At 46.8% G+C, this 17594-nt stretch overlaps 1 protein-coding gene across 2 annotated transcripts in view; it reads left to right on the plus strand.

Annotated features, from left to right (window-relative positions):
• The window catches only part of USP9X (ubiquitin specific peptidase 9 X-linked), a 1605828-nt gene that overhangs the window by 377553 nt on the left and 1210681 nt on the right, over positions 1-17594 (plus strand). For both annotated transcript variants that reach the window (XM_085622934.1, XM_085622935.1), the window contains exon 11: positions 13252-13356. In XM_085622934.1, coding sequence (XP_085479060.1) covers positions 13252-13356 — 105 coding nt within the window. The remainder of the gene's footprint in view (positions 1-13251; positions 13357-17594) is intronic.

The raw sequence follows: 17594 nt of genomic DNA on the forward strand, positions 1-17594 counted from the left end.
ATGGCGAGGGGCCTTATTATAGCTTTCCGGCCAGCCCCACTCTGACTTAGGATCCAGATAAAGATGGTCTTTAGTGCAGCATTTTATGTTCTTTCGGGTTGCTCTGTTCAGTGCAGCACCACCGCAAAACCCTTTGTCTGGGCATGCTACATTGCAGGTATTCACACTAGAGCAGCATTACCCAAACTGGGTCGCAACCCGCTGGTGGGTTGCAAAAGATCAATAAATAAAGATCACTTTACATTTGGTATTTATCTTGTCACATTTGCTGTGCTTCAAAGACATAGATCAAATGACGTGCTATGTCTTCTGATAAACTGTTGCTTATTCTTTTAACACTGGCATTAGTGTTAACTTGTCTATCTCGGACAGCACAGAGTGAGGAGTTTTTAAATTGAACTGTGTGAAAGTCTTGCTGTGTACATGGATTGTGAAAGTAAAGGCTCTACGATGTCATCTTTTGTAACACAAAACTTAGAAAATTGAATTGAGCACATTACAGAATATAGCAGTTAGGAAAGCAAAAATGAAGCTCATTTGTTTGTAGTGCTGAAGTGCGATGGAAAAATTATTTTAATAGAATCAAAACAATAAACACACTTACTTGGTAATACGCAAATAATTATTCACTGAAACCCGATTTTCAATAAATTATCATTAGTTTTATCGGTGGATGTTGTGTTGCTGTATGATGTGGGAAGAAGTAACCTAGGGGTCGTATCTTATTTTATTTTTTTGTCATGATTTACATTGGCAGAGAGATTGTAGATCCTAATATAGGCATTCAATGTAATCGTTATTTTAAAGACTGAATCAAAATTGACAGACCTCGGTCTTGTGGAGGAGGAGAAGCATTTTGCACAGCCCCTGGGCAGCACACAGCACTTTGTTCCTGGTCCCTACCGGAGCCCTCATGAACGCCGACGAGGTCACGCAGCGCGGGAGACCTTGGTCTTGTGGAGGAGGAGAAGCATTTTGCACAGCCCCTGGGCAGCTCACAGCACTTTGTTCCTGGTCCCTACCGGAGCCCTCATTAACGCCGACGAGGTCCCGCAGCGCGGGAGACCTCGGTCTTGTGGAGGCGGAGAAGCATTTTGCACAGCCCCTGGGCAGCACACAGCACTTTGTTCCTGGTCCCTACCGGAGCCCTATTGGGAGCTCGCGCTCAAAAGGCGCCGAATTCTACCGCGGCGCGCGGGCCGCGCCCGGGCGAAGCCCGGGCCAAGGGCGGGCCCGTCCTTGCCCGTCAGGGGCCGAAGGAGGCCGGGCTGGGCCGTATTTCTTGGCTCTTATTAGCCATCACCCTCAGGAGTGTATTGTATTGACAGTGGGACATGTGAGAGAACGCGAGGGAGGGTGCACCCTGCTTATTCACAGATTAGGCCGCAGAGCCCTCTCTTAAGGTATCTAAGGAATCGAAAAGGGCCTTGCCAAGGTTTATTTTTCTCCTTTGTCTGGCTGGGTTTGTAGTGTTGGTTAATGATTTTGTCTAAGTATAGTGTGTCAGCTCTAAAAGTCTTCTTTAGTCAAAGGGGGTTAAGGAAGGCGGCACTTACCACTATATTATTCTGGTTTTCAATCCCTAATATGGGCAAAACGAAAAAAAACCCGACTAGGACAGGGGGTGGAATTAAGGGAACTTTGGAAGCCTTTATCACGAGAGCCGAATCCCTGTTAACTCATGAAATACAGTTAACGGAACGAAGGCTGTCTCTTGATTCCCTTTTGGCACATAAACGTTCGTCGCTGGGGAAAATATCTAAGTGTGTAACGCCCGGAGCAATTATCCCAGTAGATATGGGTCCCTCTGCCCACACCGCAACCCAGTGTGTCATCACAGCACAAGTTCATGCTAACATGCCACCACCTGGGGATCTGGAGTTAATTAATTCCATGGGGCCTGAAAATACCATGCCTCAGCCCGAACATTCCCCTTTTAAATCAGAGGAAGGATCGTCGGCAGACACGACTGGGATTGGGGCGAAGGGAGATCGGGAGCGGGGGAGTGCCGTGATAGGAGTGGAGAGCGAGCTCAACGCATTAATGAGGAGGGACAGGGAGGTGGTCACCCGCTCAAAAAAATCTTTACTTGTCTCAGTTTCTCCCCCTGAAGTAGGTGCTTTAGAGGCTACAAGGATCACGGGGATCCCACACAATAGTGGGGTGTGCAAAAAAAGAACAGACCCCAAACCCAAAAGAGGAGGGGCCAGAAAAGCACCCATAGTTGTAGAGGAAGGGGCCAATAGGTCAGCATGTCAACATTGCAAAAATAGCTCTTCCTCGAACGGGGTGGACTGGTCCCGGCAGATAACTAAAATACTAGAGGTCAATCTGGAAGCACTTATTTTTAAGCATCTGGTTCCCATAGTGGAACAAATAAACAGAGTGGAGGAGAAAGTAAGCAGGCTTCTAGAACAGAATAGAGGAGGACTATTAGCGCCTCCACCTTGCTTGAGAGAGGAAGGGATAGGGACTGCCCCATGTCCTGTTAGTCCTTGTGCAAATAAAAGTAGGATGAGAGGAAATATAAGGCGTGTTAATCACAATATTAGCAAGGACCCAGGTACCTTTCCCATTTCTGTCTCCCACAGGTTACAAAATGAAGGTAGTAAAAAATTGGCTAGAGCACCCACTAGAACTATAGATGAGCAGGTGAACTGCACGCCGGGGCTGCAGATGTTGGACTTACCCCCGGCTTCTTGTCCTTACACGATAGTATTAGCAGGGGTTCCAGCACTTAATCAGGATAGAGAAGAGACAACAAGCTCCCTGATAAATAAGGTTAAACATTGGATGCATAACAACGCAAAGGTGTCCAACTCGCAGAGCAGTCGCATCCTCATGGCAAGGAGGGTAGCCTGGGTTGGGACCTCTGAGAAAAAATTCGCAGGAGACTGCAGTATTGTTAATTTTAGGTACCCTGAGTTGGTAAAAGAACTGCTTATTTCCTGCTATGGGGACTTTGATAGGGGGACGAGCATAAAGATGCTTCCCCTAAATTTTTTTTACAGGGATAATTCAAAAGAGACAGGCCAAGTGGCACATAGGAGAGGGGAAATTACTTACTGAGGGGCGAACAGACTGGGTTTAGTATCAAATAGATTCATTCCGTTGTCTGATGCGGCAGTAATGGATGATCTGGATTGACTGGCCCAAGGTGTGAATACGAAGAATGTCTCTATTCCTGATAGTTCAGCGTTGAGGGACACTGTTGGCTCTGTAGGAAATCCACCTTCACCTGATATCCCCTTTAATGAGGTTTCGCAAAACTTACGGGGAAATAGTATTGTATTAACCATAAGTAGCCCAGTTGGATTTTCACCGCCAAGGCAGATTAACTCAGCTAGCAGAGTGGTAGATCAAGCTGCTGAAGAGCTTAGGGTGGTCTCGTGGAACATTGCAGGGATCACAGCCAAAATAAAAAAAAGGGAATGGCTAGATTTTAGTCGACAGTTCCACATTATCTGCCTTCAGGAAACGTGGGAAATTGATAGTAGTGCCTCACACCTTGAGGGATACAAAATGTTTTTTGTCCCTGCCCAAAAAACTACAATGGGCCGAGCAAAGGGCGGTCTAATAACCTACGTGTCTTTGTCCCTACAAGGGTCCTGGGAGGTCCTGGGTTGGAACTCGGACAACATCCAAGGTATTAGATATTGCAAGAAGGGCCTAAAATTTATCTTGATAAATTTCTATAATGCGGGCCAATCGATGCAGAGGTTGAACGAGCTCCATGAAAGATTGGCAGGTTTACAAGAAAGGGAAGATAGTCATCCCAATTTGATTTTATTGGGCGCTTTTAATTGCCACCAATGTCCATATTTGAAATGGGGCCGGGGAAAATGGGACTCCTGTCCATCTACAAAGGACTGGCACTTAGAGCACACAAGGGAAGGCGGCGAACTAAGTAAGATCCTGGGTACTTACGATTTATCCCCCACAATGGATTTAATCAGGGTCAGGCATTCTAATATAATTAACCCTTCTTTTAAAGGCAGGGGCAGGGACACAATTATTGATTTTTTTTTTTTGTTTCACATGTTATCAAATGTAGGGTCATAGATTTTAGTATAAAAATTAGTGTTTTTACTGATCATAACCCTTTAGTATTGTCCTTGAGGGATACAGACCTACTTACTCAACCAAGGAATAGGATGACGAGGGGAACATTGGAAGCAGTAGACCAGGGCAGGCGTATAAGATGGAGCAACACAGATGGGGAAGCGTTTTACAGAAAGCTTATTACATCCCCGGAAAGAGGGATATCCTCCATTGTGAGGCCTGGGAGAATTTGAGGGAGGCAGCTGAAAAGAGACATGGCGAGATTTTGGAAGGTGATTAATGACCCTAGCTTTCAGGCCCCGAATAATGAGAAGGTGGCCTGTCATGTCTTGCCTGAAGCATGGGTATCTCATCTTAAGAACCTGTATAAACATGGTAGTCCTATTGCTCGACAAATCGCAGATGTTGGTATTTTACCGAATTCATGGTCGCGGTTTGCGGTGGGCGAGATTAAAGAAGGAATATATGCCCTGACACGCAATAAGGCTCCAGGTCCGGATGGGATCCCACCTGATTTATTTTTGTCCCAGGTTGATTTATGGGCACCTATATTCACGCGAGTTTTCAACACGGCAGTGGAAATGGGAATGCCCAGGTCATGGTCAACGGCTAGCATTGTACCCCTATTTAAAAAGGGTAATAAGAGTGACCCCCAATGTTATCGCCCGATCTCACTAATAGATGTGACGGCGACGGTATTAGGTAAGGTCATTCTAAACCGCCTGATGGTCTGGGCTGAGGAAAATGAGATTATTACTGACTCTCAGTACGGTTTTAGAATTGGTCGTTCTACAACGGACCAGTGCCTTAACCTTTATAATTTGGTGGCAAAGTATACCGTGGCAGGTGAGGGGACGGTTTTCCTGGCTTTTATGGATCTGACCGCAGCTTTTGACCGGGTTAATCGTGAGAAGCTGTGGGAGATCTTAGAGCTGCTTGGGGTTGATTCAGGTCTGATATATATCCTAAAAACACTTTACCTGAATACAACAGCTCAGGTCAGATACAGTAATGAGGGGAATCTTACTGAACATTTCTCATGTACACGGGGTGTGAGACAAGGTTGCATTTTGGCGCCTTTTTTTTATTTACTTTATACATAAATGGTTTGGACAAAGCTCTTGTAGAGTTGGGGGTAGACTGACCAAAAGTTGGTAAGAGAAGTCTACCCGTCCTTCTATATGCGGACGATGCAGTCCTTTTGTCCCGTACAGGGAGGGGACTTCAGTCTCTTATTGATGGCTTTAGCAGGTTTATGGCAGATTAAGATTTATCTCCCAATCTTACTAAATCATACATAATGGAAGCAGGGAATAGACCAACAAAGAACTTTATTTTTAAAATTGGGGGTCACAAATTAGAGAAGGTCGAGGTTTTTAATTATTTAGGGATAATATTCGACAAACACCTCAATTTTAAAACACTAATCTCAGACAAATGTAACCAACAAACGAGCACGATGGGTTCAATAATGAATCGAGCCACGAGATTAGGTCGTTGGTCACCGAACGAAATACTGCATTTATATAATTCGTTATGTTGTTCCAAAACCCTGTATGGGAGTGAGGTATGGGGATTCAGAAATACCTCCATGATACAATTGGAGGAAAACAAGTTCCTTAGAAGGATTCTGCAAGTTCCTCAAAGTACGCCTGCCCACGTTGTCCACGAGGAGCTAGGGCTTCCTTATATTGGTGACAGGCTAAGTATTAAACCTATAATGTGTTGGATCAAAATTTGGACCAACCCCGAGGCTAGTCTAAGTAGACTAATAATTAAGGACTGCATTAACAGAGATAAAGGCTATCGGATACCCTGGCTTAAATACGTGAAGGACACCCTGAAGTGGCTGGGATTTGCAAATTATTTTGACAAGCCTATGACCTTGACGCCTCAAGTAAAAGCTGTCATAAAGGCTGAACACCTTAGGCGCCTAGTTTGTGCAAGGGAAGACAGTGAAATATTGAAAGTTTCAGTGAGAGCCCATATATGAACGAAATCTGTAGCAGGCTTAGAACCTTACCTGGCGTATATCTATAACAAAAATGATAGATTTTTAATGACTAGATTCAGATTGGATCTTTTACATCATATTTTATCTGTCCCCGTAGGGTACACAAGAGATGTTGCATCAAAGGGTCCTTGCGGCTGCGATCTGGGATCTCCGCAGGATACCCTTCATTTTGTATTTTTTTGTCCGTTTTATGAGTACCCACGGGTACTATTTTTAAAAACTATTTTAAGAAAGAACAAATTTACCCAGGTAAGGGTGGCACTCCTGTACCTGAAACTTTCTTCCGACCCCTTTACGTTGTTTTGCACCGTGAACTTTCTAAGATTAGCTGCAAAACTAAGGAAGACCAGGTTCGAGGCATGTGGGCTGCTGAATTCATATCTGTGCATAGATCGCCGCCTAGTGTTGGGTCCGGATGTTTGCACGTTGTTGTCCTGGAAGAGTCTTCGAAGTATCCTGGGATAGGTGACTCCTCCCCTGGACTACAGTGCGCATGGGCATCCTCTCCATCCTCAGATTGTTTTTTTCCGCCATTGGGTTCGGATGTGCTATCTTGACTCAAGTTAGGAAAATCTTTTTTCAGGCCAAAAGGCCTTTAGTTCGCGTCGGTACTGTTCTCGATCGGTATAGATAGTATCTTTGTTAGTTTACTAACTTCCAGAACAAACTTTCGCATCTTACCCGACCGTCGATTCGACATCAACGATGGAATCGAGGACACCATTCAAGAGGTGTCCGGTATGCAATGCGAAATATCCCCACGTCGACGTCCATCCGGTGTGCAACAAATGCCTTTCACCGGATCACGACGAATCTACATGCATGGCCTGTGCCAGATTTCGATCCAAGAAGACTCTACGGAATCGACGAGCGGCGAGACTCGAGGCGCAGCAAGCGGCACCGGCCCCGGCCGACATCTTCAACGCCGAGACCGAAGATGTCGAAGAAGTGGAGAACCTACCCTCCAGTCCCGTTTCCGAACATGACTCCGGATCGGAAGACGTCGACGAAACACTCTTTCGCAGAGATGAAGACGACACCGAGGTAGGAGACTACAATGAGGCCTTAGGGGCCGAAGAGAGTAGCTCCGGTGACGAGCAAGGCCTACCCGTTCAGACTGAAGAAGGCCCAGTGCAACAGTCTATGGCTCCGGTCGAGGGATCGCCTTCGGGCCTTACCCAAGACCTATCCCGCAGTTCTTCGGCCCCGCCCTCGGGCCTTCAGCGGCAGCCATTAATGCCCAAAACGGCTGGTTTCTCTTCTTCAAAACCGAAACCGAAAGCTGTATTGGTTCAATTGAAACCGAAACCGAAAGTGGCGCTGGTCGGATCGAGGCCCTCCACACCTTCGACGCCAGCAAAACACATCGGCACCGAGCGCACCAAACGAGACTTCGGTGCCGAACTCGAAGCGGCCGACGTCGTACCACCAAACCTGCTCGGCTCCCGGCACCGACGCAATCGACTCCGACCCCAAAGGTCAAACAGCCTGCTGCGTCTCACACCGCTTCCACGGCGACACCAAAGCCACACTCATCGAAGGAGTCGACGGCCATTCCCGCCCCTCGACTCGATGACCCACCGGCGCCGAAAAAATCCACAACCGCCTCAACAGAACCGGTCGGTGCAAAAGAATCGAGGGCGCTCCAGACGCGACCCATTGCTGCGCAAAGCACCAAAAAGAAAATGGTCCTCCAGGACACGTCGGGCTCCGAACCAATTAAATCTCCAGCAGCCTCTTCGACACCAGCCAACATTACTTTTGGCCTGCCACCATCCACGGCCCCGAAACTGTTCCAAATCAGGACACGGGTGACCCATACCACGATCACGCCTGCCGAACGCTCTGCGGAGACGTCTCCATCGCATCTAATCGACGCCGACACCGGCAGGATGATTATCCACAAACGGAAAATAACTTCGGAGCCGGCTTTGGACTCCTTCAGGATTCCACTTAAAAGAAAGCTGCCTGTGGCTTCAGAACCAGTTCTTTACGAACCTTTCCACTCACCCTACCAGGATCCACAATCCTTCTCTCCCACACACTCCGACACGGATGCGTTGGTGGACTACATGGGTGACCAAGTCCCCTACCCCGGAGACATGGACCCTGACGGCCAACAGGACCCTGATCAAACTTGGGATGACCCTGTGGACCCAGGTGCACCTATGGATGCACAAGACCCGCAACTCTATGGAGCAAAAACATCTCCCACAGAGGACACTGCAGCGTTCAACGCTCTAATTGAACGTGCTGCGGCCAATCATGGGGTGCAACTTCACTCGGACACCGTCGAGGACGACTTTCTTATGGATACTTTTGCATCCTCAGAAAGGAATATAAAAACTCTACCCATGTTGAAGGGTGTCCTCAAACCAGCAAAGGACATCTTCAAGGAACCCACCAGGGCAAGAGTGATAAACCCCAGGATCGACAAGAAATACAGATCAGCGCCTGGGGACCCTACTTACATCAGAGGCCAATTACCTCTGGATTCCATTGTCGTTGCGAATGCTCGCAAGAGGGCACACTCACAAACAACAGGTGACGCTCCTCCCCCGGACAAAGAGTCCAAGGTGTTAGAGACCTCTGGCAAACGGGTTGCCGCCCAGGCAGCCAACATATGGCGCATTGCCAATACTCAAGCACTCCTCGCTCGCTACTATAGAGCGCACTACGACACATTAGAGCAACTAATCCATCATCTCCCTGACCAATACAGAGAAGGTGCAGAGATCCTCATCAGGGAGGGACAGCTCCTCACAAACGCATCCATCAAGTGTGCGCTGGATGCCGCAGACACAGCTGCCAGGGCCATAAACACTAGCGTCATGCTGCGACGACATGCCTGGTTACAAATCTCCGGATTCAAACCTGAGGTGCAAAACAACATACTCAACCAGCCTGTCAACCACGACTATTTATTCGGCCCGGAGGTTGACACCACCCTAGAGAAAATAAAAAAGGACACGGACACTGCAAAGTCCATGGGGGCTCTCCAGACTCAGTCCTTTCGGAGCGGCTCCTTTCGTCGCCCCGGAAATAGAGGAGCAGGTAGAGGACAGGGGTCACAGCAAACATACAACAAGGGCAATACACAAACCACCTACGATAAAAACACCCGGGGTGGATATCGTGGCTCCAGTACAAAGGGCAGAGGACGCGGCTACGGCAACACCAGGTCCTCCCCCAAGAACAAGCAGTGACGCCCTCTCCCTTCCTCCCGACCACATAACACCTGTCGGGGGAAGGCTACAAAGGTTCCTGTCCACGTGGACCTCCATCACCACGGACAGGTGGGTCAAAGATATTGTCAAATACGGTTACTGTCTCGAACTAACCTCCACTCCACCCACAATACCTCCAAAAAACCGTCCTATGTCCTCAGAGCACTTAACGCTCTTACAGCAGGAGGTGCAAAGTATGCTTCTAAAAGGCGCAATAGAGGTCGTACCCGTCCACGAGCAAGGTACGGGGGTGTACTCCCTGTACTTTTTAATACCGAAAAAGGACGGGTCACTCAGACGTATATTAGACCTGAGACCCCTAAACAGATACATTCTTTCCGAGCATTTTCACATGCTCACTCTACAGCAAGTCCTCCCGCTGCTCAAGCAGGGAGACTTTCTAGCCACACTGGACCTCAAGGATGCGTATTTCCACATACCCATTCACCCCTCACACAAAAAATACCTCAGGTTCACTGTTCAAGGGCAGCACTACCAATTCAAAGTCCTTCCCTTCGGCGTGACAACAGCACCCAGGGTGTTCACAAAGTGCCTAGCTACTGTGGCGGCACATCTACGGAGGCAGCACATACACGTCTACCCTTACCTGGACGACTGGCTCGTTCAAGCGAAGTCAGCCCAGCAATGTGCCAGCCACATGTCCCGCACCATTCACCTCCTTCACAGTCTGGGGTTCTCACTGAATTACCCAAAATCCCATCTACAGCCCACACACGTACAACAGTACCTAGGTGCGACTATAGACACTCTGGCGGCCACAGCTCAGCCAAATTTGGTGAGAATCAACAGCATGCAAATGCTGATTTCCAAGTTCAAACCACAACACTCCCTTCCCGCGCGAGTGTTCATGCAGTTGATAGGCATGATGGCCTCCTGCATCTTCATAGTCCCCCACGCGAGACTACATATGCGCCCGCTTCAGGAGTGCTTAGCACGTCAGTGGAATCAGGCTCAAGGACAGTTGAAAGACCTAGTGTTGGTGAGCGGTCGGGCATACAACTCTCTGCATTGGTGGAATCCACAAAACCTTTGCAAGGGCCGACCGTTCCAAGAGCCTGTCCCACAGATAATACTGACGGCGGACGCGTCTCTCCAGGGATGGGGAGCTCATGTACTCCATTACACAGTGCAGGGAATATGGACACAACAACAAAAGAAGATGCACATCAACCTTCTAGAGCTGATGGCAATCTTCCTCGCTATGAAAGCATTCAAAGTACACTTGTGCAACAAAGTCGTGTTGATCCGGACGGACAACATGACTGCCATGTACTACATACAGAAGCAGGGAGGAACACACTCTCCACAGTTGTCTCATCTGGCTCAGAGCATGTGGAAGTGGGCCTTTCAAAGGAACATGTTCCTCATGGCGGAACACCTCCCAGGCAAGGACAACCAGATGGCGGATCTGCTCAGCAGACACAGCCACCAGATGCACGAGTGGGAGTTACACCCATCAGTACTCCAACCGTACTTCCAGCAGTGGGGTCATCCAGAGATAGACCTATTCGCGACAAGCGAAAACGCAAAATGCCAAAGCTTTGCCGCCAGGTTCCCACATCCTCAGTCGCAGGGCAATGCGATATGGATGAACTGGTCCGGCAGATTTGCGTACGCTTTTCCCACAGCACCACTGATACCGCTGGTGGCACGCAAACTGCGTCAACACTCACTGACGCTCGTCCTGGTTGCTCCAACGTGGGCACGCCAGCCGTGGTACACCACCTTTCTCGAACTTTCCGTGGTGCCCCATCAAAGGCTGCGGGTCAAACCCGAGCATTTGACGCAGAACCATGGAGAGATTCAGCACCCAGATCCACAACAGCTGAACCTGGCAATCTGGCTCCTGAAGTCCTAGAGTTTGGCTACCTAAACCTGCCACCTGACTGTATGGACATCATTAAGGAGGCCAGGAGACCCACTACCAGAGCTTGCTATGCAGCAAAATGGAAGAGGTTCGTCATTTATTGCAATAATAATGACATTAACCCGCTAGACGCATCCATCCAAAACATTATTTGTTACCTATTACACCTATACCGATGCAATCTGGCGTACACCTCTATACGTGTCCATTTGACCGCAATATCAGCCTATCTGCAGACCAGGCAGCACCTCTCTCTATTCAGAGTGCCTGCCATCAAAGCATTCTTGGAAGGACTCAAACGAGTCATTCCACCAAGCCACCCACCGGCTCCGATGTGGAACCTCAACTTGGTCCTCACACGCCTGATGGGTTCACCCTTTGAACCTCTACACTCATGCGAGATTCAATTCCTTACCTGGAAAGTAGCTTTCCTAGTAGCAATCACTTCTTTGAGAAGAGTTAGTGAACTCCAGGCACTAACCGTTCAAGAGCCATTTATACAGGTTCACGCCAACAGGGTCGTACTACGTACCAACCCCAAATTCATGCCAAAGGTGGTATCGCAGTTCCACATGAATCAAACCATTGAACTGCCCGTTTTCTTCCAAAACCCACAAACTGTCGCAGAAAGGGCACTCCATACACTAGATGTCAAAAGGGCCCTCATGTATTATATCGACAGGACCAAACCCTTTAGGAAAACACAACAACTTTTCGTTGCCTTTGCCCCACACCACAAAGGTAACGCTATCTCCAAAGCAGGAATAGCCAGATGGATCGTTAAATGTATTCAAATTTGCTATCAAAAAGCTAAACGCACATTAACGATTCCCCCACGAGCCCACTCAACACGTAAGTTAGGGGCCTCAATGGCTTTCCTAGGAAACATTCCTTTGCATGACATATGTAGAGCAGCCACCTGGTCCACTACACATACATTTACCAAACACTATTGTGTAGATGTGCAATCAAAACAGCAGGCAGCTGTAGGACAGGCTGTTCTCAAAACTCTTTTTCAGACCGCTGCAGCTGGCACTGGTAGCTGCCGCTAATAAGAGGGCACTGCTATATATTCTATGCACAGATATGAATTCAGCAGCCCACATGCCTCGAACTGAATATGCTACTTACCAGTATGCATCTGTTCTTGGCATGTAGGGCTGCTGACATTCATATCGCCCTCCCTCCTCCCCGGCGCCTGTAGCAGCTGCAGCTCTCAGAATTACTGTAAGCATGGTCATCACTTTCTATATCTACTCCATCACTGCCACAATGGCGAAAAACAATCTGAGGATGGAGAGGATGCCCATGCGCACTGTAGTCCAGGGGAGGAGTCACCTATCCCAGGATACTTCGAAGACTCTTCCAGGACAACAACGTGCAAACATCCGGACCCAACACTAGGCGGCGATCTATGCACAGATATGAATGTCAGCAGCCCTACATGCCAAGAACAGATGCATACTGGTAAGTAGCATATTCAATATGAGGTGTAGACAACTTTGTCTTTGAGGGTAGGGAGGGTCGGGTTTTATAAATAAAGCTGTTTTCCTGAAGTTTTTATGCCTTTTTTCCCCCTACTGTAGCCTTAGCCAAGGACTTAACCAAATTATGAAAGGAACGGTATATTGTATTTGGGAAGTGTTATGATGTTTTAAAATGACATAGTTTATATTTTAAGCCACTGTTTTAACTCGGCTATGACCATGCATTTTTTAACGTTATATTGTTGGTGTTCCCTGTACCACATCGGTTAAATCGCTGCACTTTATAATACCTTATTTTCGCTGCTACTTTAGAGGTATTTTGCTACTAAGGCATCTTTGTATTTTTATGTACTAATGCTGGTGTCCTGGTTAAACCCTGAAGATATGATACATTTTAAATATTTTATTTAGGTATAATTTGTTATACCAATGTAATGTTGAAATTTGTTAAATGTCATGTTCTTTTGTGGATGTTTTTATATCCGAATAAAGATTAACAAACAACTGACTCATCATTGTTGTGTAAAATTATCTCGACATCTTTATTTAGGTGTTATTGTGTTTCTTTGCTAGGCAGGAAAACATGAGGCAATCGTGAAGAATGTTCATGACCTTCTGGCAAAATTGGCTTGGGATTTCTCTCCCGAACAGCTTGATCACCTTTTCGATTGTTTTAAGGTAACATTAAGTTGATTTGACTTTGATTCAATAATTAAATTAAAGAGCTGCAAGATGATGGCATCTAGTTTCTTATGTATAATTCCTGTAGGCCTAACTGTTTTGTAAAAATTTCGTTTAAAGTTGTTTTCATGATTGTCTTCCATGTTCAGACTATATTGTGCTATCATAATTTGGATCTGGAAATTGTAAAGCTCATATTTTGTTAAATTGCTTTTTTAAATTAATTTTTCCAAATCTTAAAAACTGTTTTAGGGTTTAAAACATCAAATCAATGCTGGTGTAGGCAAAATGTGATTCATTCACAACACGTAATGCCATATGGATTTTTCCTGAAAGACAAAGTTGGAGTCTATCAGCATCCACAAAGGTATCGGCCCATGGCTCTAAACCTTTAAGCATCTGCCTTTTGTAGCCTTAATGGACAGTGCCACCTGGAGTATGAACTCTGGTCTGTTTGTGCATCGGTAAATGTAGCCTACATATTTTCACCTCAAGCCTGACGCCCATGAAAAAGCAAATGAATTCCCTTTTGATTAGAAGAACTTTAAAAGTCCCGTAATAGATAAGGTCTTGTTTTTAATGTCTATAATTGTACATATGCTTGATCTGCAGGCCTTAAATATTTACAATTTCTTATTTCCCTGCACTTCTTTATTAAGGTACCTTAACAAATGATTTGAAATGAATGAGTGTGTTACAACGACGAATGAGTTGCTTGTCAAGTGTTCTTTCAGAAGGCTGAAGAACGCTTTATGGGCCCTGATTACAATCACTCCGAGCCAATCTGCTCTTATCATATACTCCAGAATCTGGTTATGCCTTATTCAACATTTCTGATGGATGCTTCTTCCTGCAGATTCCAGAGCTTATGAATAGCATTCATGCACCAGACTGGATCTGGAAACTTATTTCCCAAAATAGCTCTTTAGTGACACCAGGTGGTGCCATTTGGCCTCAGCTATGACTTTGTCTGTCTAGGATGTTATGACATTGGAGTATTTAAGGAGCCATCCAGCATTCTGATGTCTGTCTGTTTCCCTGTGCCTCATTGATATAAGTCCGGAGGTTTTCTTGGTGCTTGAGGTGAATCCCTCCAACGACTCAGTCAAATGTCTACTTGGATTTTGAGGTCATCCATAAACAATATCCTTGTCAGTTCCACATGACCTCTGCAATAGTGCTGTCTAGGATCAGAACACGACCCCTCATCCTGCAACTCCTGTTTGTTGTTGTACCCGAAGGCCATCAGAGAGCAGGAAGTGAAGCTATTTTTGTCCAAGACCCCCCCGTGATAAACAAAAGAGATATTACCCAAAAAACACAATACAAGTATAAATCTTCTCATTCCTTTGGGAAATGGCAGGGCTCCCAGGACCGTTGAGAGTACTGAAGCCATTCCCAGATGGTGGGCTCTTATGAGGTGATTCCATTACTAAACAAAATAATGTGGTTTTTCCTGACTGTCGGCTAAACCTGCACAGGTCTAGACCTTAAAGCAGGCCATGCTGGATATTTTGATAATAGCCCTGTTCACTCTCTCGGCCACTCCACAAAGGTGGGGCCAGCTCCTGCAGGTTTAGAGATTCTGTTTTCCTTGTTGCCACTGACTTTGCACTGCATCAATCTTGGGCCTTCGAGCTGCTTCCAATTAAACCAGTGCCCTCCAAGGCTCTGACCCCCATGTGGTCGCTAAGACACTTACATCGGCACCGCACTCTGAGCAGATTTCCATGCCACTTTAAAAGTCTGCAGAAAAAGAAACATTTTAGACCTCTTTTGATGACAAGACTTTGGCACAACCGCTCCTACCGCCCCAGGATTTGTCCATTCGGAAGAACTCTTTGGATTGGACTGAGACACTGTGTCATGCCCTTTCAAGGTTATGGCTGCACAAAAGATGACTCAAAGGCTGTTAACCTTGTCCCATCTAATGACACAAATCCAGGCCCTTCCCATACCTTATGAAAAAAAAAAAAGTGGTTTTGATACAACTCCTTAAGTGGATAATTGTTACCCCTTTGAGCCTCCCTCACAGGATGTCTTTTTGTTCGCTTTGGGGGTATGAAAAGCAGTGGAAAAGTTAAAATTATCCTTGCCCACCACATTGGCCAAATCTAACATTTTGACAGATCTTGCAGCATTTGTATTCAAAATCAGACAAAATACTAGCCTTTGAGGTATTCTGGACACTCCTCTGGTTGCCTGGGAAGAGCCTTTCTTTGACCCAGGAGCCCTCAGGCAGAACACGTGATGAAACCACTGTGCAGCTTCAAACGTTCATTGTCACCTCCTCTCTGGATAGTCTGTTGTTCCAAGCCTCTTCTCCTCCTAGATACCTTTCCTACAGTCTCTCCAGTCTTTAAGTCAAAGAGGCTGGTCTCTGGACGGAAATGACGTATGGGCCATATATAGATGCATCTAATACCAGTTCCTTTCTTTCTGCACCACCAGATGCGGATCTGGAGCTACCTCTCATCTCTGAGATAACTTTTCAACCAAAAGGTTTTCAGTGTGGAAGGTAAATGTCTCCTCCCAAAACGACAGGATTCAAACCCTGCAAGGGCTGTCACAAACAAATGTCTGACAGATCCTCATCAGATTTACCTGTGGTGACTGGGGTTGAGCCACGACTCTTAGTCTTCAGTGACTGCCCATCGATGAATCCGAAGGCCATACGAGACAGCAAGGCAAAACTCTGTGGCCAAATACCGGAAGCTCCACAACGAGACCGGTCCAATTTGAAGCATCGGTCCTGGTCATGTTCAGCCCAGAAGTCACAGGAGTCATTTCAGAGATCAGTCATCCAGCTAAAAGTCTTCAGGTTAGTTGAAGAAAATTCGCACAAAAATCCAAGCGGGACTCTGCCCCTTGCTGCCACTCGTATATTCTTGAGAAGATGTGAGGGTGGCACAGTGCCTCTTGTCTCTCTCCCGAAGTCGATTGATGGGAGAATATGTGACGCAACTTGTCCCAGCACAACCTGATCTGGAGCTGTCTGCGAAACAGAGGCAAATCGAAGAGTTTTGTGAGATCAATCTCCGACTCTTACCATCTTTCATTCTGACTGGCTCAAAGGAGCCAGGAGGCCCTTCATCTGTGGGTCCCGCCGGTGGTTCTGCTGTCGCCGTCAGTCAGACCCTCCGAATGAAAAGGCTCCTGTTCTTACTTAGTGCCGTTCCCCGGAGCCTTGACTCCAAGTTGGTGATGTTACGGCCTCGGGGGAGCCATGCTCTGCTTCCATTAAAGCGCCAGCACCCTTCCCCCGTGCCCGGAGTCCTAGCCTCCATGCACCCCCTGGTCCTGTAACTTAGGAGAGCGTGTTTTATGCAGTTATCATGTGTAGGGCTGCTGGAGTTCTTGACCTCCAGCTCCAAACCTTAAAGGTAAAAACCAGCATCTTGACTGAAGTGCTTCAGCCTGGGCTAACATCTACTGAGCCTCTCCTTCCCTTCAATGAGACACTTATAGAAAAGTTTAGGCTCTAGAAGCCCATTTGGACTCTTGGGCCAAATCTTGCTCTGGCCCCCAGGGCAATTGCCAGATTGCGAGGCGCCATCGCCTTGCTCTGGGCGACTCTGCATTTGTTTTCCATAACTCCTCCCTTGAAAGCTTGGTGGTGCAGGCATCTAAAAATCATACGAACCTTAATACCTTCCTGGCGACTTCCCCGATGGGGAGTCGAAACTTGTGGAGACCATTGGGAAAAGTTTATTTTCTTCCACCAGCTTGGCTCTCAGGTCTGTGAATGCCTGCCGTCTCCTGGGCTTCTCTTTCGATGTTCTTTGGGATTCCTTGACTCAAGTCCTCCTAGGTTTCCCATAAGAACTCAGAACTTTCCTAATCCAAGCCATCCAAGATGGTTATGATGCGACCAAGTACACAATTTGTTGTGGCTTGAATACATCCGAGTCCATCGGACAGTTCATTGGACCCAGCTTCCCTATTTGGTGGCATGCCTGCCTGCGGTCAACTGATTTTTGAGGCAATGTCCTATCATCCTTTATGAACATGCCCTTTGACGGGACTCGTCTATTTGGATACAAGACCGCTTCACTCTGGAGCAGTTGAAGGAGAGCAGAGCAACAGCACGCTCCTTGTGCTTATTTGCTCTGCCTTAACATCCACATCTGTCGTCAAGGAAATAATGGTTCTGTCGGGTGAAAAGCAAATTTTTGTACTAATAGTACGAATCATACGTTATTCAAACATTGCAATTAATCCTGAACAACACATGA

This window comes from Triturus cristatus, chromosome 8, assembly GCF_964204655.1.
Source record: "Triturus cristatus chromosome 8, aTriCri1.1, whole genome shotgun sequence".
NCBI lineage: Eukaryota > Metazoa > Chordata > Amphibia > Caudata > Salamandridae > Triturus > Triturus cristatus.